The sequence below is a fragment of the Rhinoraja longicauda genome, chromosome 7 (genome assembly GCF_053455715.1).
Source record: "Rhinoraja longicauda isolate Sanriku21f chromosome 7, sRhiLon1.1, whole genome shotgun sequence".
Lineage (NCBI taxonomy): Eukaryota > Metazoa > Chordata > Chondrichthyes > Rajiformes > Arhynchobatidae > Rhinoraja > Rhinoraja longicauda.
The window spans coordinates 45,665,625-45,684,783 of record NC_135959.1 but is presented as its reverse complement, the minus strand read 5'-3'; the positions used below and the strand labels follow the sequence as shown (position 1 = coordinate 45,684,783).

The following is a 19,159-nucleotide window of genomic DNA, read 5'->3' as shown; positions in this document are numbered from 1 at the left end:
TTTGTTTAAGAACAAACATTACAATACAAAATTAAACCATGGTGATTGGAACTAAATAAAAAATCTTTATTGGAAAGTCAGTGAGAATAGAGGTTTTTAAGAACACAAGCAGGGACACACAATAGAATGGTTCAAGGTTGCTGATGGACCAGCTTTGGCTCTAGAGCGACTTCTAGCGAATCTACCGCAGTTCCTTCTGATAATCTCCAATTCGCATTGCTGTGCTATCAAGCCAACCCGATTCCCAGACCTTATTAAGACCATGAATGACGATAAATAGGCATTTGTAAACTGCAGGCTTTAATCCTGACACCCCTCGCCTCAGTCCTGGACAATATCTGTTCATGAAACAGCAAAATAGTCTAAAATAAAACCCCTCGCGGTTGTTGGTTAACACTCACTCCATCCCGGGTCCTAGTGTCCGTAGCTATCTTCCAGCATGACACGCCAAAGTTGTATCAAGCTTCTCTTTGATTCGCATATCAATCTGCCTACAATTTGCATATTATAATTTGTTGGAGAGGAAAGACTGACAGTGTTCCCGAGTCAATACCGCATATTATCCAACAACCATTCCCATCATTTAAAAAGACATACCTACTACTAAAGTTGGTGTTGATCCCAAATTCCCAAGTGGGGTAAAGGTCTGTATTACTTTCAATGCTTGGGCTGGCATCTTAAGTAAAGCCATATACAACCACACAGCTACATTTATCTAAAGTGTGGCTAGTCTCTGAACACCTCGAACATTGCTTTCCATCTTGTTTTCTTCTACGCTTCATACACTATCAAGTATGAGTAACCTTCAGTCCAGGCCAGATGTATTTACACGGTTAACGCGACGATTTGTGGTAAGTAATATCATTTTAAATTGCAAAATACTGAACACATTCTGATCCAGCTTTCCTTCCGGATAATGTAGCCATGGATGATGGTGACAGTTCCATGAAAATGCGCAAATGCTGATGTGTGGGGTTGCGCGGGGCTGCGAGCCAAAGCAAGTGCAATCAATGTGATGCGACTTCAATCTTGTCTCAGATTTGACTAGAAACTCGGGAGATGCATCAAGCTTAATAATAAATCAATACCAAGTATGACGCTTTTGTTGGGCAATTTTTTTAATGACTGTCATTAAATCATGTAATTTTTGTCATTTTTTCACTGGTGATTTTCGTTGTTAATTATCATTAATACATGTTTTACTGTAGGGGTTGAAATATTCAGTGAAATTCTGCACTGCAATAATTATCGGCAGATCTGCAATTTTAAAATATCCTCTTTTTTAAGGGGAAAAGGGCGTTTTGATCCTATATTTACGCGGGTTAATCAATTACTGAGGCTAGCCTTATAACCTCGATCTGAGTGTTCTTTTTGATTCTAATTGCTTACATTTCCGAGGTCCAATGCAAAAAGGACGTCTGGATAAAATGAAAAATAACGTGCAAGCATTATTATTCTGCTGAATAAAATAAATCAATCCCATTCCATAATTTAAAAAATAAAACCGTGGTGCAAAGCTGAGATCCTTTGAAAAGTTTAAATTATAAGAAGAAAATGTACGCTCATTATACTTAAAAAAGGGCTCGGTGTCCTTTTTTCTCCCAAGCAGTTTCACTTCTCAATGTTAAACCATGGGCACTAGGACCAAGCAGGAGCCTATATGTCGTTGGTAAGACTACCTTAAACCCAACCCATGCCTGCTTTTCTGCGCCACTCTGCGTGCTTTATGGAGAGTATAGTTCAGACGCAGATAGTACACACATTTCACAGTGGGGTCTGCGTAAGGAACACCTGTTTCAAAGGCAGCCAGCGACCCACCATTGGATTTGCAGATCATTCTGCTGATGAAGGCGAGCTCCTGAAGCTTCAGACACTCTCCTGATCTCCCTCGAGTCTTTGGATAATAAAAAAGGTGACGTTTGGGGAAAAAATAAGATCAAAGTTTTTGGATTGCCCCAGCGAGCAACGTGCGATCTATATTTTCTGAAGATTCATGCTGATGTATGCAGTCTTTTATAGAGTAAAAACAGCGCATGCCTCTCTGGAGTCAGATCCATATATTCTGACGTAGCCTTGTTCGTCTAAAAAAAATCCAATAACGCCGGGTTTTAAGTTGCTATGATCATCGTTATCTTCTTCCAATGGAGAAACTACGAATTATTATTCTCAATGCAGCTGGATCGCCTGAAGATCAAACAGCCTGCTAGACCTGGGATTATTTAAAAACAATATGTTAATGTGTGAGTATAAAGTGGTGGTTTCATAGACTTCAGTCAATGACCTTGAACCCGCCCCAGACCAAAACAGCATATTACTTTTATGTATGTTTTAACGGATTGAAGTCAAAACAATTCATTCTAAAACAAAACCACACGAGAGCAATTTTGGGCTGACACCTATATTATTATTCTTGTGTTTTTTTTCTTGTGTTGTTATTATCAGAAGCAGAATCGCCGGCGGCGACAGATGGCTCCGTTAGGTGAAGTTGGGAACTATCTTGGTGCCCAGGATGCAATACCTTTTGGGAATGTGCCCGTTTTGCCGGTGGATAACCCGGTTCTCCTAAGTCATCATCTCGGCCAGTCCGAGGGGGTTTTGAGCAGGGGCTCAGTCACGGACCTGTCTCACTTAAAGGGGATCCTCAGGCGAAGACAGCTCTACTGCAGAACTGGTTTTCACTTACAGATTTTTCCTAACGGGACTATCCAGGGAACAAGACAAGATCACAGCCGATTCGGTAAGTAGCAGAGCCATAAAGCACTTAAGTAGGTCATAAATGAAGCATCTTATGATTTTTTAAAAACACCTCTGCACGATGAAGCCAGATGGCACAGTTTATTACTGCACTATTTATTCTTCCATGCGAGCGGACAGCAGTCAGAACGTATTTTGATTCCTATAACATGATCTAAGAATATCGGACATGACTAAATGATAGGATCATTACGTTAATTTAGGCCTACAGCACCTCATATAATGGCAATTAATTTTAAACGTGTCAATACACCTCCCACCCCCCCCCCCCCCCCCCCCCCCTCTCTCTCGATGTCTGTTTACGCGGTGGTCTTACGTAAATTTCGCCTGGCTAACAAAGAACTTTGCAACACGACAGGGCTGCAAAAAAAAATGGTTAAGTTGTAGGACATAAATCCCGTACTTGCATGTGTATAGAAAAATAGATTCTGACTAATGGTGCAATGATACAGCCACGCTGTCGGCATTAACTTAGGTGCACAGCTATTGGATAGCGACCAAGATGCGTTTGCGGTGGAATATGTGTCTACCTGTCCCCACGACCTTATGCGTGTGATCTGATGTAAATGTCATTGGCTAGGTCAGACTGGAAACTAACTTGCAATATATATTGAGCTGCCTTATCTATGCAATTGCAAATGTGCACACAGGCTGGGGAATAATAATAATACTACTAATAATATTAATAATCATCGGCGGTTTTGTGCAGTCAAAGTTGGACACCGATTCTAAACGCAGTGGAATGGTGCAACCACATGAGTCACTGGTGGAGGTGATTGTTGGGGAGATCAAAGCAAAGATTTATCTAACCCAATGCCATAAATTATGGATCAGTGTTTCCACCATAGATTGTATTCAATGTCGAAATGCGCAAGTGTAAAAATTGGCCACGCGTGTGTGCGTGGCGAGCTCGCGAGGATTTCATTTTGTTGTGGGTTAAAAGTGTGTATTTTAAAGATCAAATGCATCAATTCCGGGATGGATTTATAGTTTATTTTCCACCGAGGGCTGTGGCTAAACCTCCAGTCCTGCGAACGCGCCTCCAGCAGGTGTCTGTACGGCGGCCGCACTGCTACACTTGCAGAGCCAGAGAGATCCCCCGGGTCCTAACGCATGCCTCCCAGTTAGGATTCGATGCACACAGTCAGTGTTGCAGAAGAGGGGGGATATATCCTTCCATGCAGTAAGGTCTAACCTCCTGGGTGAAAAACATTACTAATCCCTGACAGTGTGTGTGTGTGTGGGGGGGGGGGGGGGAGATGTAATGCAATCATGATCACTCAAATTTCTTGCAAAAATATTAAAATAAGATACAAAAGGACACACATTACTAGCTGACCTTTATTCTTATTTTCTATGAAATAATCTTATTTATAATGATTAATAAGATCATTATTAATAATAATCAATCATTAGATAACGATCAATTATCTTGGTTATTAATCGTTTTCATTATTAACTTTCTTATTATATAATAATCGTATATAATAATCGTATTATAATATGAATATCATTTTGCACTAATTGCAATCGGGATGATTAAAACGTTTTCTGTCAGCAAGCAAGCTCAACTCAGAGATCTGTTTTCAGCCGTTCTGCTGCGGGGCTAGGCGTGAGTGGGAGGCGAGGGGTGAGGTTAAATCAGAATCCGAAGGTGGGAAGTTTGCGTCCTGCGCTGGGGCAGGAACCCAATCTTCTCCTTTCCCTCCACCCCCATCCCATCCCAGATTCCAGAGGTTGAAGAACTTCAAGAACCTCAATTGCTGCACCGATTGGACCCTTTCCTGGTCCAAATGTGTCCCCGCACTATCTTGATTCCGATTGGTTTTTTTTGGTGAGGTGGGGGGATTTACCCCCGCATGTTTCCATTCCCCACCACTCCGCAGTGGGCATGCAGCTTCTTTTGTTCTTCATTGTGTGTGTGTATGTGTGTGTGTGTGTGTGTACCCAGCCTCTATGTACCACGGCCTGGCACCGTCTATGTACCGCGCCTGGCACCGTCGGGGCTAAGGCAGCTGGTGTAGCCTCGTCCCTTTGCCCGCCTCTGCACTATGCGCCGACACCTGCTCCATTCCATAAGGCTGTACCTTGGTACATGTGACAATAAAGTATCATTGAATAAGGCCAAAGAAGTGTCCCGACCCCAAACGTTACCCATCCATGTCCTCCGGGGATGCTGCTTGACCCGCAGTGTTACTCCAGTACATTGTGTCTTTTTTTTGTAACCTAGCACTTGCATTTCCTTGTCCCTACATCATAAAACCTTGTGTTGGATTTAAATTCACTCCATTTTGAGTCTGCCTATGTTTCTTTTAAATTAAACACTCCCACTCTGTAATTTGTAAATTAAGCATTAGGCATTTACAATTCTATTTCGCCTCTGATCCGGAAGGTCAGCGTTTATAGCAGCCGATGAACAGACCACTGCAGTGATCTTTGAATGACAAACCTGTATTTGTATCGATTGCAGGCCAGGGAGTTTGTGTGTGTGTGTTTGTGTGCGTGTAAGTGAAGGTTGTTGTCAACAAAACATAAGCATCGATGGGAATGTTCAAGTGCTGGAGTTCGCGGGGGAAGGGAACGATCGCCTTGACATCTCTGCAGGAGGCTGCAGGTGAGATTGGGGATAATTCGCCCTACTTTCTATTTGCAGTTTCATGATGTGCCCATAAATTCACCCAAGCGTTTCACAATTAAAACGTATGGGTTGGCCTTCCCCAGCAAAACAAAATCGACACAGGCCTCCTCCATTTCAAAGCTTTCCAAGTGGAAATTCTAGCAGAAGAGCTCAATTGAACATCTTGATAGTTCAGTTTAGTTTAGTTCAGAGATACAGCATGGAAACAGGCCCATCGAGTCCACGCCGTCCATCCCACTTTCAACACTGACTCCTGCAATTTACAGAGGCCAGTTAACCTACAAACGCCTGCGTATTTGGGAGGAAATCCATGCGGTGACAGGGAGAACATGGGAACTTCATGCAGACAGACAGCGCCCGAAGTCAGGATCGAACCCTTGTCTCTGGCGCAGCGAGGCAGCAGCTCTACCAGCCGCGCCACTGTCTACCGCCCAGTTAATTGTCTGTTTATGAGTCGCAGTATACTGGTGACCACCCACTTTCACCAACTCCCCTCCTCGAACGAAAGAGTTAACTGTCAGCGCCGCTCATGTTTGATGCTCGTTGTAATTTAGCCCCCCAGTTTAATCTTTAACCAGCAATACAATCGTGTTCCACGAAATAATCATTTCTCAGTTTACCCACCGACTCCAGAATGAACTGCTCATTTTCAGCTTGCAGTTTTGCGGTTTGCTGAATAGATTGCCCAAAAGACACACGCAGAAGGGGAGGATGGGATGGCTGCTGCAATTTGGCAAAGTGCAGCATTTTCTCCGCAATGTCTCTTCAGCTCGATATGTATCAGCGACCACAGCGTTTCTTTTGCTGCCTCCTATGACCACAGCGAGCTGTGACTGCAGGATGCTCAGAGGTCTAAAGCTGAATTTTTAATGTAACGCTTGTTCTTCCATTGAAGGCACTTTCCAGATTGAACTCCATTGGGAAATTCAATAACTGGAAAATGTGGGCGTGTCTTTTGTTTCAGTAAAAACTACACCGTACAAAAGCCGCTCAGCAGATGGACGTGTTCTGAATAAACGCCTCCTCTTTAATTACAATTAAGACTCAATTTCACTGAAACCGAACGACTATGGTTTTCCATTCTTAGCTTTCATGCTAATATATTGATGTGCAGAAAACCAACCGTGGATGATTGAAATTGCATAAAATATTGCATCCCCTCTTTCATTAGCATTTATTTAGTAACAAGATTACGGGAGAAAGATTGTCGGCGCTAGGACCCCGAGGGAGTAATTGGTTTTATTATAGGGGCGTTCCAGTTTTAATACCTTGGTACTAATATATGCATTGCATTTTGTTTTGCTCCATACCCGTTAACCATTCGACCGTAACCTTTCAATTAACCAGATTTATCCTCTTTTGGATACACTTAATTACATTTTGAGTATATAATTTAGCCCTAGCAATGGGCTAAACAATGGGAACAAAAAGACTGGACGCGCCCCAAGCCATTCATCATTTATGCGTTAAGTGAAGGTAAACGGCGCAGGCGTTTTGTCAGCCCACTCCATTTTTTAAAAAGTCACGTATTCTGTGCTTACTGTTAATGCACTGGGTGTGGCATTAATATTTCCACGCAGAAGTCTCTGTTATCTACTCTAAATACACAACGTCGGGACAGAAATCCATGGCATGCTGAAACAATGTACGAGGATAACTTGGTTGTATTGCAACTTCTGAAGGAACCGAACACCAAATAGCTCAAGGTGTCAGCTGAAAAAATATCACCCAGAACTGCTCAAAGCCTGGCGCTCCAGTTGGCATGTCAATCATCTCTCCAACACCACAAATACTTTAAGGAAAAGCAACAATGACTCTTTCACTGTTTGGACAAATACCTAATTCCCTGGATGAAATTGAAGTGAAGTCCTGTTTGGGCTTTAAATCTTTGTATTCACTTTCCAAGTTATCCGTTGGAATGCAAACGGGTGCAAGCCTCTAAAAACTTAGGTGTAGGAAGGAACTGCAGATGCTGGTTTACACCGAAGGCACACAAAATGCTGGAGTAACCCGGCGGGTCAGGCAGCATCCCTGGAGAAAATGAATAGGTGACGTTTCGGGTTATGACTCCTCTCAAACTTCTGTTGTTTCAAATGACCCATTGCAAATCTTACTTTTAAAGGCAAAGAAGACAGATCCCTAAGGTGGTTGTTTTACTTTTTTGCAATAGTAAGTGGGAGGTTGGTTAACACTTTAGCTGTATAGTTTTGAGTGGCATAAGGTGACTGATAGTCAACTGCTTTCCCCGGTGCTAAAGCAATGCAATTGCCACCCAGAGCAAATCTATTACCCAGCCAAAGTTGATGCCATTTACCCAGAGCTATTTTTCTCTCACTAATACTCTACAAAACATTGACAGGATAGGCAGTCGGAACCTTTTTTCCCAGGATGGAAACATGAAATACTAGAGGGCACAGCTTTAAGGTGAGAGGGGCAAAGTTTAAAGGAAGGGACACAAAGTACTGGAGTAACTCAGCAGGTCAGGCAGCATCTCTGGAGAACATGGACAGGTGACATTTTGGGCAGGATCATTATTCAGACCTGAATTGACCAGAAACATCACCTATCCATGTTCTCCAGAGATGCTGCCTAACTGGCTGAGGTACTCCAGCACTTTGTGTCCTTTTGTATAAACCAGCATCTGCAGTTCCTTGTTTCTAATGTTTAAAGGAGATGTCCAGGGCAAGACTTTTTACACAGAGGATGGTGAGTGACTGTAACGTGTGGAGGGAGTGGTGATGGAGGCAGAAATGACAATTACATTTTAGAGACTTTCTGGAGATGCACACGGATATGCAAGGAATAGAGGGGTATAGATTACTTGCAGACACATAAGAGTTGGTCTTGTCATTATGTGCGGTTGTGACATTATGGGCTGAAGGGCCTGTTCCTGCACTGTACTATTCTGTGTTGGCTTGTACAATGCCTTTCTTTGTATTACTTCTTGGATTAGGAATTCTGAGTTGCACCGCTACATTTTATATTCAACAGAATTCTTTTCATTTGCCCAAAGTGCATCATCTACTTCGCAATTTATATTTGTAAGGATAATTTTGCTCCCAAGTACCTCGCTACAAGCATGATGAATGATTTCAGTGGATACACTGAAATATGAAGTATTTCCTTCAGATAGGAATGAAACGGAAACAAAGAATATAGAGCAGTAGAGCACAGGAACATGCCCTTTGGTCCAGGATGTCTATGCCAACCATGATGCCAATTTAAACCGAATCCATCTGACTACACATGGTTTATGTCTTTCCACATCTCTATGTTTTTGTGCCTGTCCATATACCTCTTAAGTGTTTTTGCAGTAACTGCTTCCACTACCTTCCTCACAACAGGTTCTGGGCATCTCACACACTGTGTAAAAAAACTTATCTCACTAATCTTTTATACACTTGTCCCCTTGCACCCTAAATTTATGCTCTCTAGTATTTTTCCATGAGAAAATGATTCTAATTGTCCATCCTATCTATGCCTCTAAAAATCTTATGTATTTTGATCAGGTCTCCCCTCTTCCAAGTTTTTCCAACCTCTCCTATTAACTAATACACTCTAATCCAGGCAATATCCCGGTGCACCTCTTCTGCACCCTCTCCAAAACCTCCACACCCTTCCTTTAATGGGGTGAATGGAACAATGCACAATACTCTAAATGTGGCTTAACCAAAGTTTTATAAAGTTGCAAAATGATCTTCTGATTTTTATACTCTGTGCTCTGACCAAGTATGCTGTATGCATTCTTCACTGCCCTATTTACTTGTGTTGTCACTTTCATTGGGCTATTGGCTTACAAGACTAAGATTTTTTGGGGTAGGCACTGAAGCCGAAGGCACTTAATTGAAGATAGAAAATCCCAGTAAAGTCTAGCTCGCTAGTTCAGTTTAGTTTATTGTCATGTGTACTGAGGTACAATGAAAAGCTTTCGTTGATGCTATCCAGTCAGCAGAAAGACAATACATGATTACAATTGAGCCATTTACAGTGTACAGATGCATGAAAAGGGAACAACTTTCAGTGCAAGGTTAAGCCAGAAAAGTCCAAACAAGGATAATCCGAGGGTCACCAGTGAGGTGGATAGTAGTTCAGCACTGCTGATAGACACAAAAAGCTGGAGTAACTCAGCAGGACAGGCAGCATCTCTGGAGAGAAGGAATGGGTGACGTTTCGGGTCGAGACCCTTCTTCAGACTGGTTAGGGATAAGGGAAACGAGAGATATAGACGGTGATGTGGAGTTATAAAGAACAATGAATGAAAGATATGCAAAAAAGTAACAATGACAAAGGAAACAGGCCATTGTAAGCTGTTTGTAAGGTGAAAATGAGAAGCTAGTGCAACTTAGGTGGGGGAGGGATAGAGCGAGAAGGAATGCTGGGACTACCTGAAGTGAGAGAAATCAATATTCATACCACTGGGCTGTAAGCTGCCCAAGCGAAATGCTATTCCTCCAATTTGTGTTTAGCCTCAATTTGACAATGGAGAAGACCGAGGACAGAAAGGTCTGTGTAGGAATGGGAAGGAGAATTAAATTGTCCAGCAACCGGGAGATTAGGTTGGTTCAGGCGTTTATCATTGTTACTTTTTTGCATTTCTTTCATTCATTGTTCTTTATCTCTCCACATCACCGTCTATATCTCTCGTTTCCCTTATCCCTAACCAGTCTGAAGAAGGGTCTTGACCCAAAACGTCACCCATTCCTTCTCTCCAGAGATGCTGCTTGTCCTGTTGAGTTACTCCAGATTTTTGAGTCTATTTTTGGTTTAAACCAGCATCTGCAGTTCCTTCTTACACAGTTCAGCACTGCTCTTGGGTTGTGGTAGGATGATTCAGTTGCCTGATAACAGTTGGGAAGAAACTGTCTCTGAATCTGGAGCTGTGCGCTTTCACATTTCTATACCTTTTGCCTGATGGGAGAGGGGAGAAGAGGGAATGACTAGGATGGGACTCATCCTTGATTATGCTGCTGGCCTTTACAAATTACAATTTTCTATTGTGCTTTCAACAAGGTCTACAATTAAAAACATATTTTATAGGCTTGTGAGAAAAGTACTAGTGTTTCATGGTCTTAACTTGCTATCGCGAAAGCCAACAAACCTCTGGACATCCCAAAGGGTCGTATGGCTATGGAAATTATGGAGCGTAGAAATTGTTGTCGGGCTGGAAACAAAAGAATAATCATCGTGGTCACTAGGTTAACTTCAGGTATCTCATGGGTTACAAACATGGACCAGCTCTGATAATAATTTTCATGACTGACTGAGTCTTGAGTATGGTCTGAAGAAAAAAGTGAGTAAAATTAAGATGACTAAAGCAAAATACTGTGACTGTTGGGACACGGAAATTTAAAAAAAAGGAAATATTCAAAGGATCAGGTAGCATTTGTGAAATACCTGCCAACAATCCGAAGAAGGGTCCCGACCTGAAATGTCGTCTATCCATTCCCTCCAGACATACTGCCTGACCCACTGAGTTATGCCAGCATTTTGTGTTTTGATTTGTAAACAGTTGTTGGTGCAGAGAGGATCCAAAGAATAACAAAGTGCCTCCCCACAGAGGCTGCCCGATCTGCAGAGTACTTCCAGCAATTTCTAAAAAATTATTGCAGATATACCAATGTATATATTTTTCCTGCTGTAGCTCTGCATTTTCTATCTCGATGCACCGTCCTATACTGCTTCATGTTATTGCTCACCCTCTGGTACTGTACCCATTGGCAATGGTGCAGTATGATTGGATGGGGAGCTCTGCTGCGATTGAAGGGTAGGAATTACCAAAACATTTGAGCCTCCTCTAGACTTATCAAATGTAGATCGTTGAATTTGGAACGGGAACTGTCATTTTTTCTTCCTCGCCTGTGGATGTTTAATTGGCAGGAAGTAGTTCTATTGCTAAGGACAGTTAACTTGGCACAGTGATGCAGCTGGTAGAGCTGTTGCCTCCCCGTGTCAGAGACCTGGGTTTAATCCCACCTTGGGTGCTGTCTGTGTGGAGTTAGCATGTTCTCCCTCTTCTTCTGTGTGCTCTGGTTTCCTCCCACATCCCAAAGCCTTGCAGGATTTGTGGGTTAATTAGCCTTTACAGATTGCCCCTTGCATGTAGGAAGTTGGATAACTTAGAACTAGTGTGAACAGGTCAGCTTCGACTCAGTGGGCCAAACCGGCCTGGTTCTATACTGTGTCTCTAAACTAAACTAACTTAAACTCAACACAGAAAAGGATACAAAGTGCTGGAGTAACTCAACTGGTCAGGCAACATCTTTGGAGAACATGTATATGTGACATTTTGGTTGCGACCCTTCAGACTGATTATGTCTGTGTGTGTGTGTGTGGGGGGGGGGGGGGGAGGGTATGGATGAAGGTTAGAAGAGAGATTGTGAAGCCAGAGGAAATGAATGTAGGTGAGGGAGAGGAGGAGGGGAGAAATAGATGCAAGTCCAGATGGCACAGGAGAGGGGGAAGAGGGTGTGTGGGGCAGAAATGGGAGTGGAGGTTATTTAAAATGGGAGAATTTAATGTTCATACCTTTGAGTTGTATGCTACCCATGTGAAATATGAGGTGCTGTTCTTCCAGCTTACGTGTGGTCTCACTCCGGCAATAAGAGGCCAAGGACAGTATGGGAATGAGAAGTGGAGTTAAAATGGTTGGCAACCAGGAAGTCTGGTAGGCCTTGGTGGACTCCACACGGTTGGTGGTCAATGTGGAAGCCTCTGGTTTATTTGGCTAAGTGCCTTTAGCATTTTGTACGATCCTTGGTAGATTCTGCTCCACGTTTTAGTCTACAGCACAAAACAAAATCATCATCTCTGTGTTGCCTTTCAACTTGCTACTTATACGTTGTCATCCAATTGACCTTTGAGTGACCTTGGAACCTGAAATTCTGCAAAGATTTATGTGTCACCTTTCACAGAATTCAGAACAGCTGTTTTCCCACGAAAGCATCATGTGACAGCTTCAATGAAGATATGACATATAGCCTCCGCATTTTATATTTCGTTATTTGACATTCGTAATTTAGCGTGTTTAAAGGTTGCATATCTGATTTCTGTTTAAGTCAATGCTAAAAACAATTTTACAAATAAGTAGTTTCTGCTTTCATCATAATTGAATTTGAGAGCTACAGAAATGGCTTACATGAACGGGATTTAGTACAATCACCATTTTTGCGTTGTCGAATTGCCAACACATAAATTGTGATGTTTGCACATTGCAAGATTGAGTGTCAAAGCCATTTACCATTATTAACCATCATTAATCTTCCAAATGCACATGAGTAAGAGCAAGTGGTCCTCGTAATAATATTTGGGCGGACATAAAGTGCTGCTGACTTAGTAAAAAGATATCGCTCAGTAAATTCCAAATAGAATTTTATCATTGGCTTTTCATTTTTTAAATAAATAAATCTAAATACTAGGGTAGCATGGTGGTGCAGCGGTAGAGTCGCTGCCTTACAGCACCAGAGACCCGGATTCAATCCTGACTAAGAGTGCTGTCTATATGGAGTTTGTACGTTCTCCCCGTGATCTGTGAGAGTTTTCTCCGGCAGCTCCGGTTTCCTCCCACACTCCAAAGACATGCAGGTTTGTAGGTTAATTGGCTTGGTAAAATTGTAAATTATCCTTAGTGTGTGTAGGATAGTGTTAGTATGCGGGGATCGCTGTTGCTGCGGACTCAGTGGGCTGAAGGGCCTGTTTCTGTACTGTATCACTAAATTAAACTAAACCCTCAACTATATTTTAAGATCCTTTTATGTTTGTAATTTTAGCCACTGAAGTTGCTGTTGTCAAAAATTTACCTTGATGGCATTTGCTGTTATTTAATCCAGCACCTAATTTTGTGGATCTGAGTTACTTCTTAGCCACATGATTTAGAGTCACCTCTAAGACCCAGTACAGTAACTTAATATAAAACAAACTCAAATCTTTATCTCAGCAGCTGACAGACATACATTAGGATAATTCCTCTCGCCATGACTACGATGGCATGTACTTTTCAAGTAAACTGCCATATGATGGGGCTAATAACGCATTTGGAAATGTTCTTTTGAAGCATTAGAACAGTTATTATTAGCAATTACTATAATATAAGCCATGCCAGAGAAAGTAATACAATGTCACTTTATGCTCTCAGAATTGGAAGTCATAGTGAACTTGTGAACATTGGCTTGAAAAATGTAAATGCACTGGATGTGAGTTATGCATTGATAAAACATTAAGTAAATCTATCTCAGTAGGAGAATGAGTGAATAAAGTATAGATATTATAGTGGAAATGGTTAGTGTATTTGTTGCACTATTTTTGCCATTACATTTCCACTCATTGTCTGTTCTAATTCGTATTCCAGAATTTTTTCTGACTAATGTAATTATAAATGCTGCATGCAAACTACTGTAGAAAATAGCACAGGAATAGCATTTCAGCCAGAGAATATCTTGTTAAGAGTCGATGGTGTCCAGAGTTCAATTTGCTGACAGTTCTAGGAACAGAATTAGGCCATTCGGCCCATCAAGTCTCCACCACCATTCAATCATGGCTGGTCCATCTTTCCCTCTCAACCCCATTCTCCTGCCTTCTTCCCATAACCCCTGATACCCTTACTAATCAAGAATCTGTCAATCTCCACCTTAAAAATATTAATTGACCTGGCCTCCGCAGCCTTTTGTGGCAATGAATTCCACAGATTCACCACTCTGTGACTAAAGAAATTCCTCCTTGTCTTTCTAAAGATGTGTCCTTTTATTCTGGCCTCTGGTCATAGACTCTATCACTAGTAGAAACATCCTCTCCAAATTCACTTTATCCAGGCTTTTCACTATTCAGTAAGTTTCAATGAGGTCCCTGCTCATCCTTCTAAACTCCAACGAGTACAGGCCCAGTGCCATCAAATTACCTAGGGATAATTTGAAGTATCCTTTACTTTATTCCCTTATTCACTGTTCATTACCTCTCTTTATCCATTTGATTTCATGTCAAACAATGTGTGCTTTAAGAGCTGGCATTGATTGTTAGTGTAGCCCCCTTGTAGGAGGTATTGCAAAGCTGCCTTCAAATGTCTTCTAAGTAGTTTTTCATCCTTTGATTTCTCCCTGCGTGATCTAGCTTCAGTTAATTTTAAGATTTAATCTGGACTTGCTCTCTGTTGTGTGAATGTGTTCTTTAGTCCACAGCTCTATCACTGGGTGAACATAGAACACAGAACATAGAACATAGAACAGTACAGCACAAGAACAGGCCCTTCGGCCCACAATGTCTGTGCTAAACATGATTCCAAGACCATCTCTTATCTCTTAAGGTCATAAGTAAAAGGAGCAGAATTAGGTCATTCGGCCCATCAAGTCTACTCTGCCATTCAATTATGGCTGATCTATCTATTCCTCTTTACCCCAGTCTTCTGCCTTCTCCCCATGACACCTGAAACCCGTACTAATCACGAATCTATCTATCTCTGTTTAAAAAATATCCATTGATATCCATTATATGTAAAGACGTACAGGTATGTAGGTTAATTGGCTGGGTAAATGTAAAAATTGTCCCTAGTGGGTGTAGGATAGTGTTAATGTACGGGGATCACTGGGCGGCACGGACTTGGTGGGCCGAAAAGGCTTGTTTCCGGCTGTATATATATGATATGATATGATATGATATGTCTGCATATAATCCATTCCTTGCATATACATATGCCTGTCTAAAAGTCTCTTTAATGCCACTAGCTCATCTGCCTCAACCATCAACTCCAGAAGCGTGTTCCAGGCACTCGCCACCCTTTGTGTAAAAAAAGTTGCCCTGCATATCCCCTTTAAACTCTGACCCTCTCACCTTAAAGCTCTGCCTTCTAGTATTTGATTTTTTCCATTCTGGGAAAAAGGTTCTGACCTCTACGCCTCTCATAATGTTATATATGTCAGGTCTCCACACAATATCTGGTGCTCCAGAGAAAACAATCCAAGTATGTCCAACTTCTCCCTGCAGCTAATACCACCTAATCCAGGTATCATTCTGACCAACCTCCTCCCACCATTTCCAAAGCCTCCCCATCCTTCCTGTAATGGGGTGATCAAAACTGCATGCAATACTCCAAATGTAGCCTAACCAAAGTTCCATAAAGCTGCATCATGACTTCCTGAGACGTATGCCTTCTTTACCATTCTTCCCACTCTTATAACTTTGGTATAAGATCTTAGTCACTTGCCCAGAGTAAGGGAATCGAAAACCAGAGGACATAAGTTTAAGGTGAGGGGGAAAGATTTAATAGGAACCTGAGGGGTAACTTTTTTTACACAAAGGGTGGTGGGTGTATGGAATGAGCTGCTGGAGGAGGCAGTTGAGGCAGGTATTATTGCAATGTTCAAGAAACATTTAGACAGGTACATTGATAGGACAGGTTTAGAGGTATATAGGCCAAATGCAGGCAGATGGGACTAGTGTAGATGGGGCATGTTGGTCAGTGTGGGCAAGTTGGGCCAAAGGGCTTGTGTAAACTCTCTGACTCTATTTAGCATGTAATGGGAACTTTATTGGCATTGGAACTTTAGAAGTTCTTTTTTTAAGTGACTAGCTACCGATAGATCAGGTTCTGTTTAAAACAGTGCAGTGCAAATTGCCTTTAGAACACATAATGCCTCTGGAGAGCCATTGGATAGCTTACCTTTAATCAGAAAGTTTAAAATGATTAAAACAAATTCATTTACAGAAAACACCTTTAATTGCAAAAAAATATTTAAAGAATTCCAGAGATTCACCACTCACAAGTAAGTTGTTAATTTTGGAATTCTCTAGCTTATTATAATTTGATTTAGTTTTGTCTGTTGTCACCTTTACCGAGGTACAGTGAAAACCTTTTTGTTGTGTGCTAACCAGTCAGCAGAAAGACTTTCCATGATTACAATCAAACCATCCACAGTGTACAGATACATGATAAAGGAAATAGAAATGGTGCTGTTGGAGTAGAGACTTAAAAAAGTGGAGCGATTGTAATGCTTGATTGCAAATCCACTTCTGGGACCAGCTCGCAGAGAGTCACCTGGCTTGGGCAACTTTCATCTTGAAATGGAACACTTTTGTGGGTTGTGGAAACTAGATTATGGGGTTATTCAGTTAAGAGGTAGATGAATGTCTGAATGATCTGGGGTTTTGATGAGCTGGTGCAGAGGAGAAGTTGATATCTAGGGTAAATCATAATGAGTGTTTGGGCAGGCTCAAGAGTTTAGTTTAATTTAGTTTATTGTCACGTGTACTGAGGTACAATGAACAGCTTTTTGTTGCATGCTATCCAGCCAAAGAAGAGACTATACATGATTGCAACCAAGCCGTCCACAGTGTATAGATATATGATAAAGGGTATTACATGTAGTACAAGATAAAGTCCGATTAAAGATAGTTCAAAGGTCTTCAATGTGGCAGATGAGAGGTCAGGACAGCTAGCTAGTCGGTGATAGGATGGTTCAGTTGCCTGATAACAGCTGGGAAGAAACTATCACTAAATCTGAAGGTGTGCGTTTTGAAACTTCTTGTATGTCTTGCCTGATGGGAGAGTGGAGAAAAGGGAGTGACAGGTGTGAGCCTTGTCCTTGATTATGCCTTGAGGAGGCAGCGTGAAGTGTAGATGGAATCCATGGAGGTCAGTTGGTTTGGGCTTTATAAGGTGCTGGTCAGGCTTGGGCTTTATAAGGCGATGGCACATTTCGAGCATTGTGAGTAATTGTGGGCACGATATCTGAGGAAGGATGTGCTGGTGTTGTAGAGGGTCCAGAGGAGATTTATGAGAATGATCTAGGAGATGATTGTGATTGATAGGCCTGAGTCTGCACTCCCTGGAGTTTAGGATAAGTGGGGATCTCATTGAAACCTTTTGAATAATGAAAGGCCGAGGTGGAGTGGATGTGGAGAGGCATTTTCCAGTAGGGAAAATGGCACAGCCTCAGAATAAGAGGACACACCTTTAGGATGGGGATGAGGCGGAATCTTGTTAGCCAGAGGGTGGTGAATCTGTGGAATTCATTGCCACAGACTGCTGTGGAGGCCAAGTCATTGGGTATTTTAAAAATACTTTTTAAGATTGATAGGTTCTTGATCAGTAAGAGCTTCAAACGTTACGGGGAGAAGGCAGGAGAATGGGAGAATGACAGGGAAAAATAGATCAGCCGCAATCGAATGGAGGAGCACTCTCAATGGGCTGAATGGCCCAATACAGCTCCTATGTTTAGTTTAGTTTAGAAATACAGCACAGACACAGGCCCTTCATCCCACTGTGTCTGTGCCGACCAGTGATCCGTGCACACACATCATTCTACACACACTTGAGGCAATTTATAATTGTACAAAGCCAATTAGCCTGTACGTCTTTGGAGTGTGGGAGAAAACTGGGCACCTGGAGAAAACCCACGTGATCACAGGGAGAATGTACAAACTCCATACAGACAGCACCCGTAGTCAGGATTGAACCTGGGTCTCTGGCACTGTAAGCAACTCTACCGCTGCGCCACTGTACTACTGATCTTATGATCTCATGAGTTGGCCTATTCCTGCTGCTATTTTTACATGTACCTACAACATTAAAATAATATAAATCAAAGACATGAAAAATAGATTTCAATCAAGGCTACAATACTATTCAAAACAATGGGGTTGCACTACATATGAAAGCTAGTCTTTGGGTCGGAGTGTTGGACACAGGGATGAGTTCAGTGGTGGAACTGGAGGTCAGTTGCATTGGCGGGTGATTTTAAGTCCATTCCCAGCTTTTGCGTTACAATGATCAGGCATGAAGGTCAGAATGTGCTGCAGCTCGCTGGCAAATCTCTATGCAAGAGTGTATTATGCTTCTCCCAACACAAACTCTATTGTTGAATATTCAGCAGGTCTAGAAGTTGTCAGGGGATTATATATCACGTACTAAAATAGATAAAAATGTAACTTTTTATATTTTTTCACTGTGCAAATGTACTCTGGATTTTTAGTGGAACACTGATACTGACAGCTTGCAAATCACATAAAAGATAACAAAGATGTTTGCCATAAAAGTCTATCATCTGTATCCCAACCATCAGCAAAATCCATTGAACTGGATTATGGGTTATAAAGTCAGAAAATGCTGGATATGTTCAACAGGTCAGGCAGCACCTGTGGAGAAATAAATAGTTAATGTTTCAAGTCATCGAAAGGTCATTGATGAGATAACATTGACCTGCTGAGTGTTGCCAGCAATTTTGTTTTAATTTCAGATTTCCAACATCTGCAGCCTTTTGATTTTGTGTTCTCATTTAATTGGTCTTTTGTCATAACAGTGGGCAGTCAGAACCTTTTTTCCCAGGGTGGAACTGTCAAAGGTTAGAGGGCAGAGTTCTAAGGTGAGAGGGGCAAAGTTTAAAGACCTGCGGGGTAATTTTTCTTTCATGGAATGTGGTGGGAGCCTGGAACGTGCTGCCGGAAGTGGTGGTGGAGGCAGATACAATAGTGATATTTAAGAGACTTTTGAATAGGCATGTGGGTGTGCCTGGAATGGAGGGATATGGATTATGTGCAGGTAGATGAGATCAGTTTAACTTGGCATTATATTTGGCACAGACATCGTGGGTGAAAGGGCCTGTTCCTGTGCTGTACTGTCCTATCTATAACCAGCATTCTGTAGGCGACAAAATACACCACTAAGATGCTGTATCTTTGTTTTCCCCCGTACAATTGTCCGTCAATTTCTATCTTTTCATTTGGGTTGCTTATATATAATCCGGCCATCTTGGCTGCTATTTCCTATGTAATCTCTCCCATTCT

The 19,159-nt window shown here is 41.9% G+C and overlaps 1 protein-coding gene across 3 annotated transcripts in view; it reads left to right on the top strand.

Annotated features, from left to right (window-relative positions):
- The first annotated feature begins 584 nt into the window (after positions 1-584).
- LOC144595543 (fibroblast growth factor 9) overlaps positions 585-19,159 on the top strand; it is a 61,733-nt gene continuing 43,158 nt past the window's right edge. The window contains exons 1-2 of one of the 3 annotated variants that reach the window (XM_078403080.1): positions 585-851; positions 2,443-2,737. In XM_078403080.1, coding sequence (XP_078259206.1) covers positions 795-851; positions 2,443-2,737 — 352 coding nt within the window. In that variant the 5' untranslated portion in view covers positions 585-794. Of the gene's footprint in view, positions 852-1,733; positions 2,241-2,442; positions 2,738-19,159 lie in introns of those variants that run through there. The other 2 variants (XM_078403082.1, XM_078403081.1) reach the window with 2 other exon arrangements.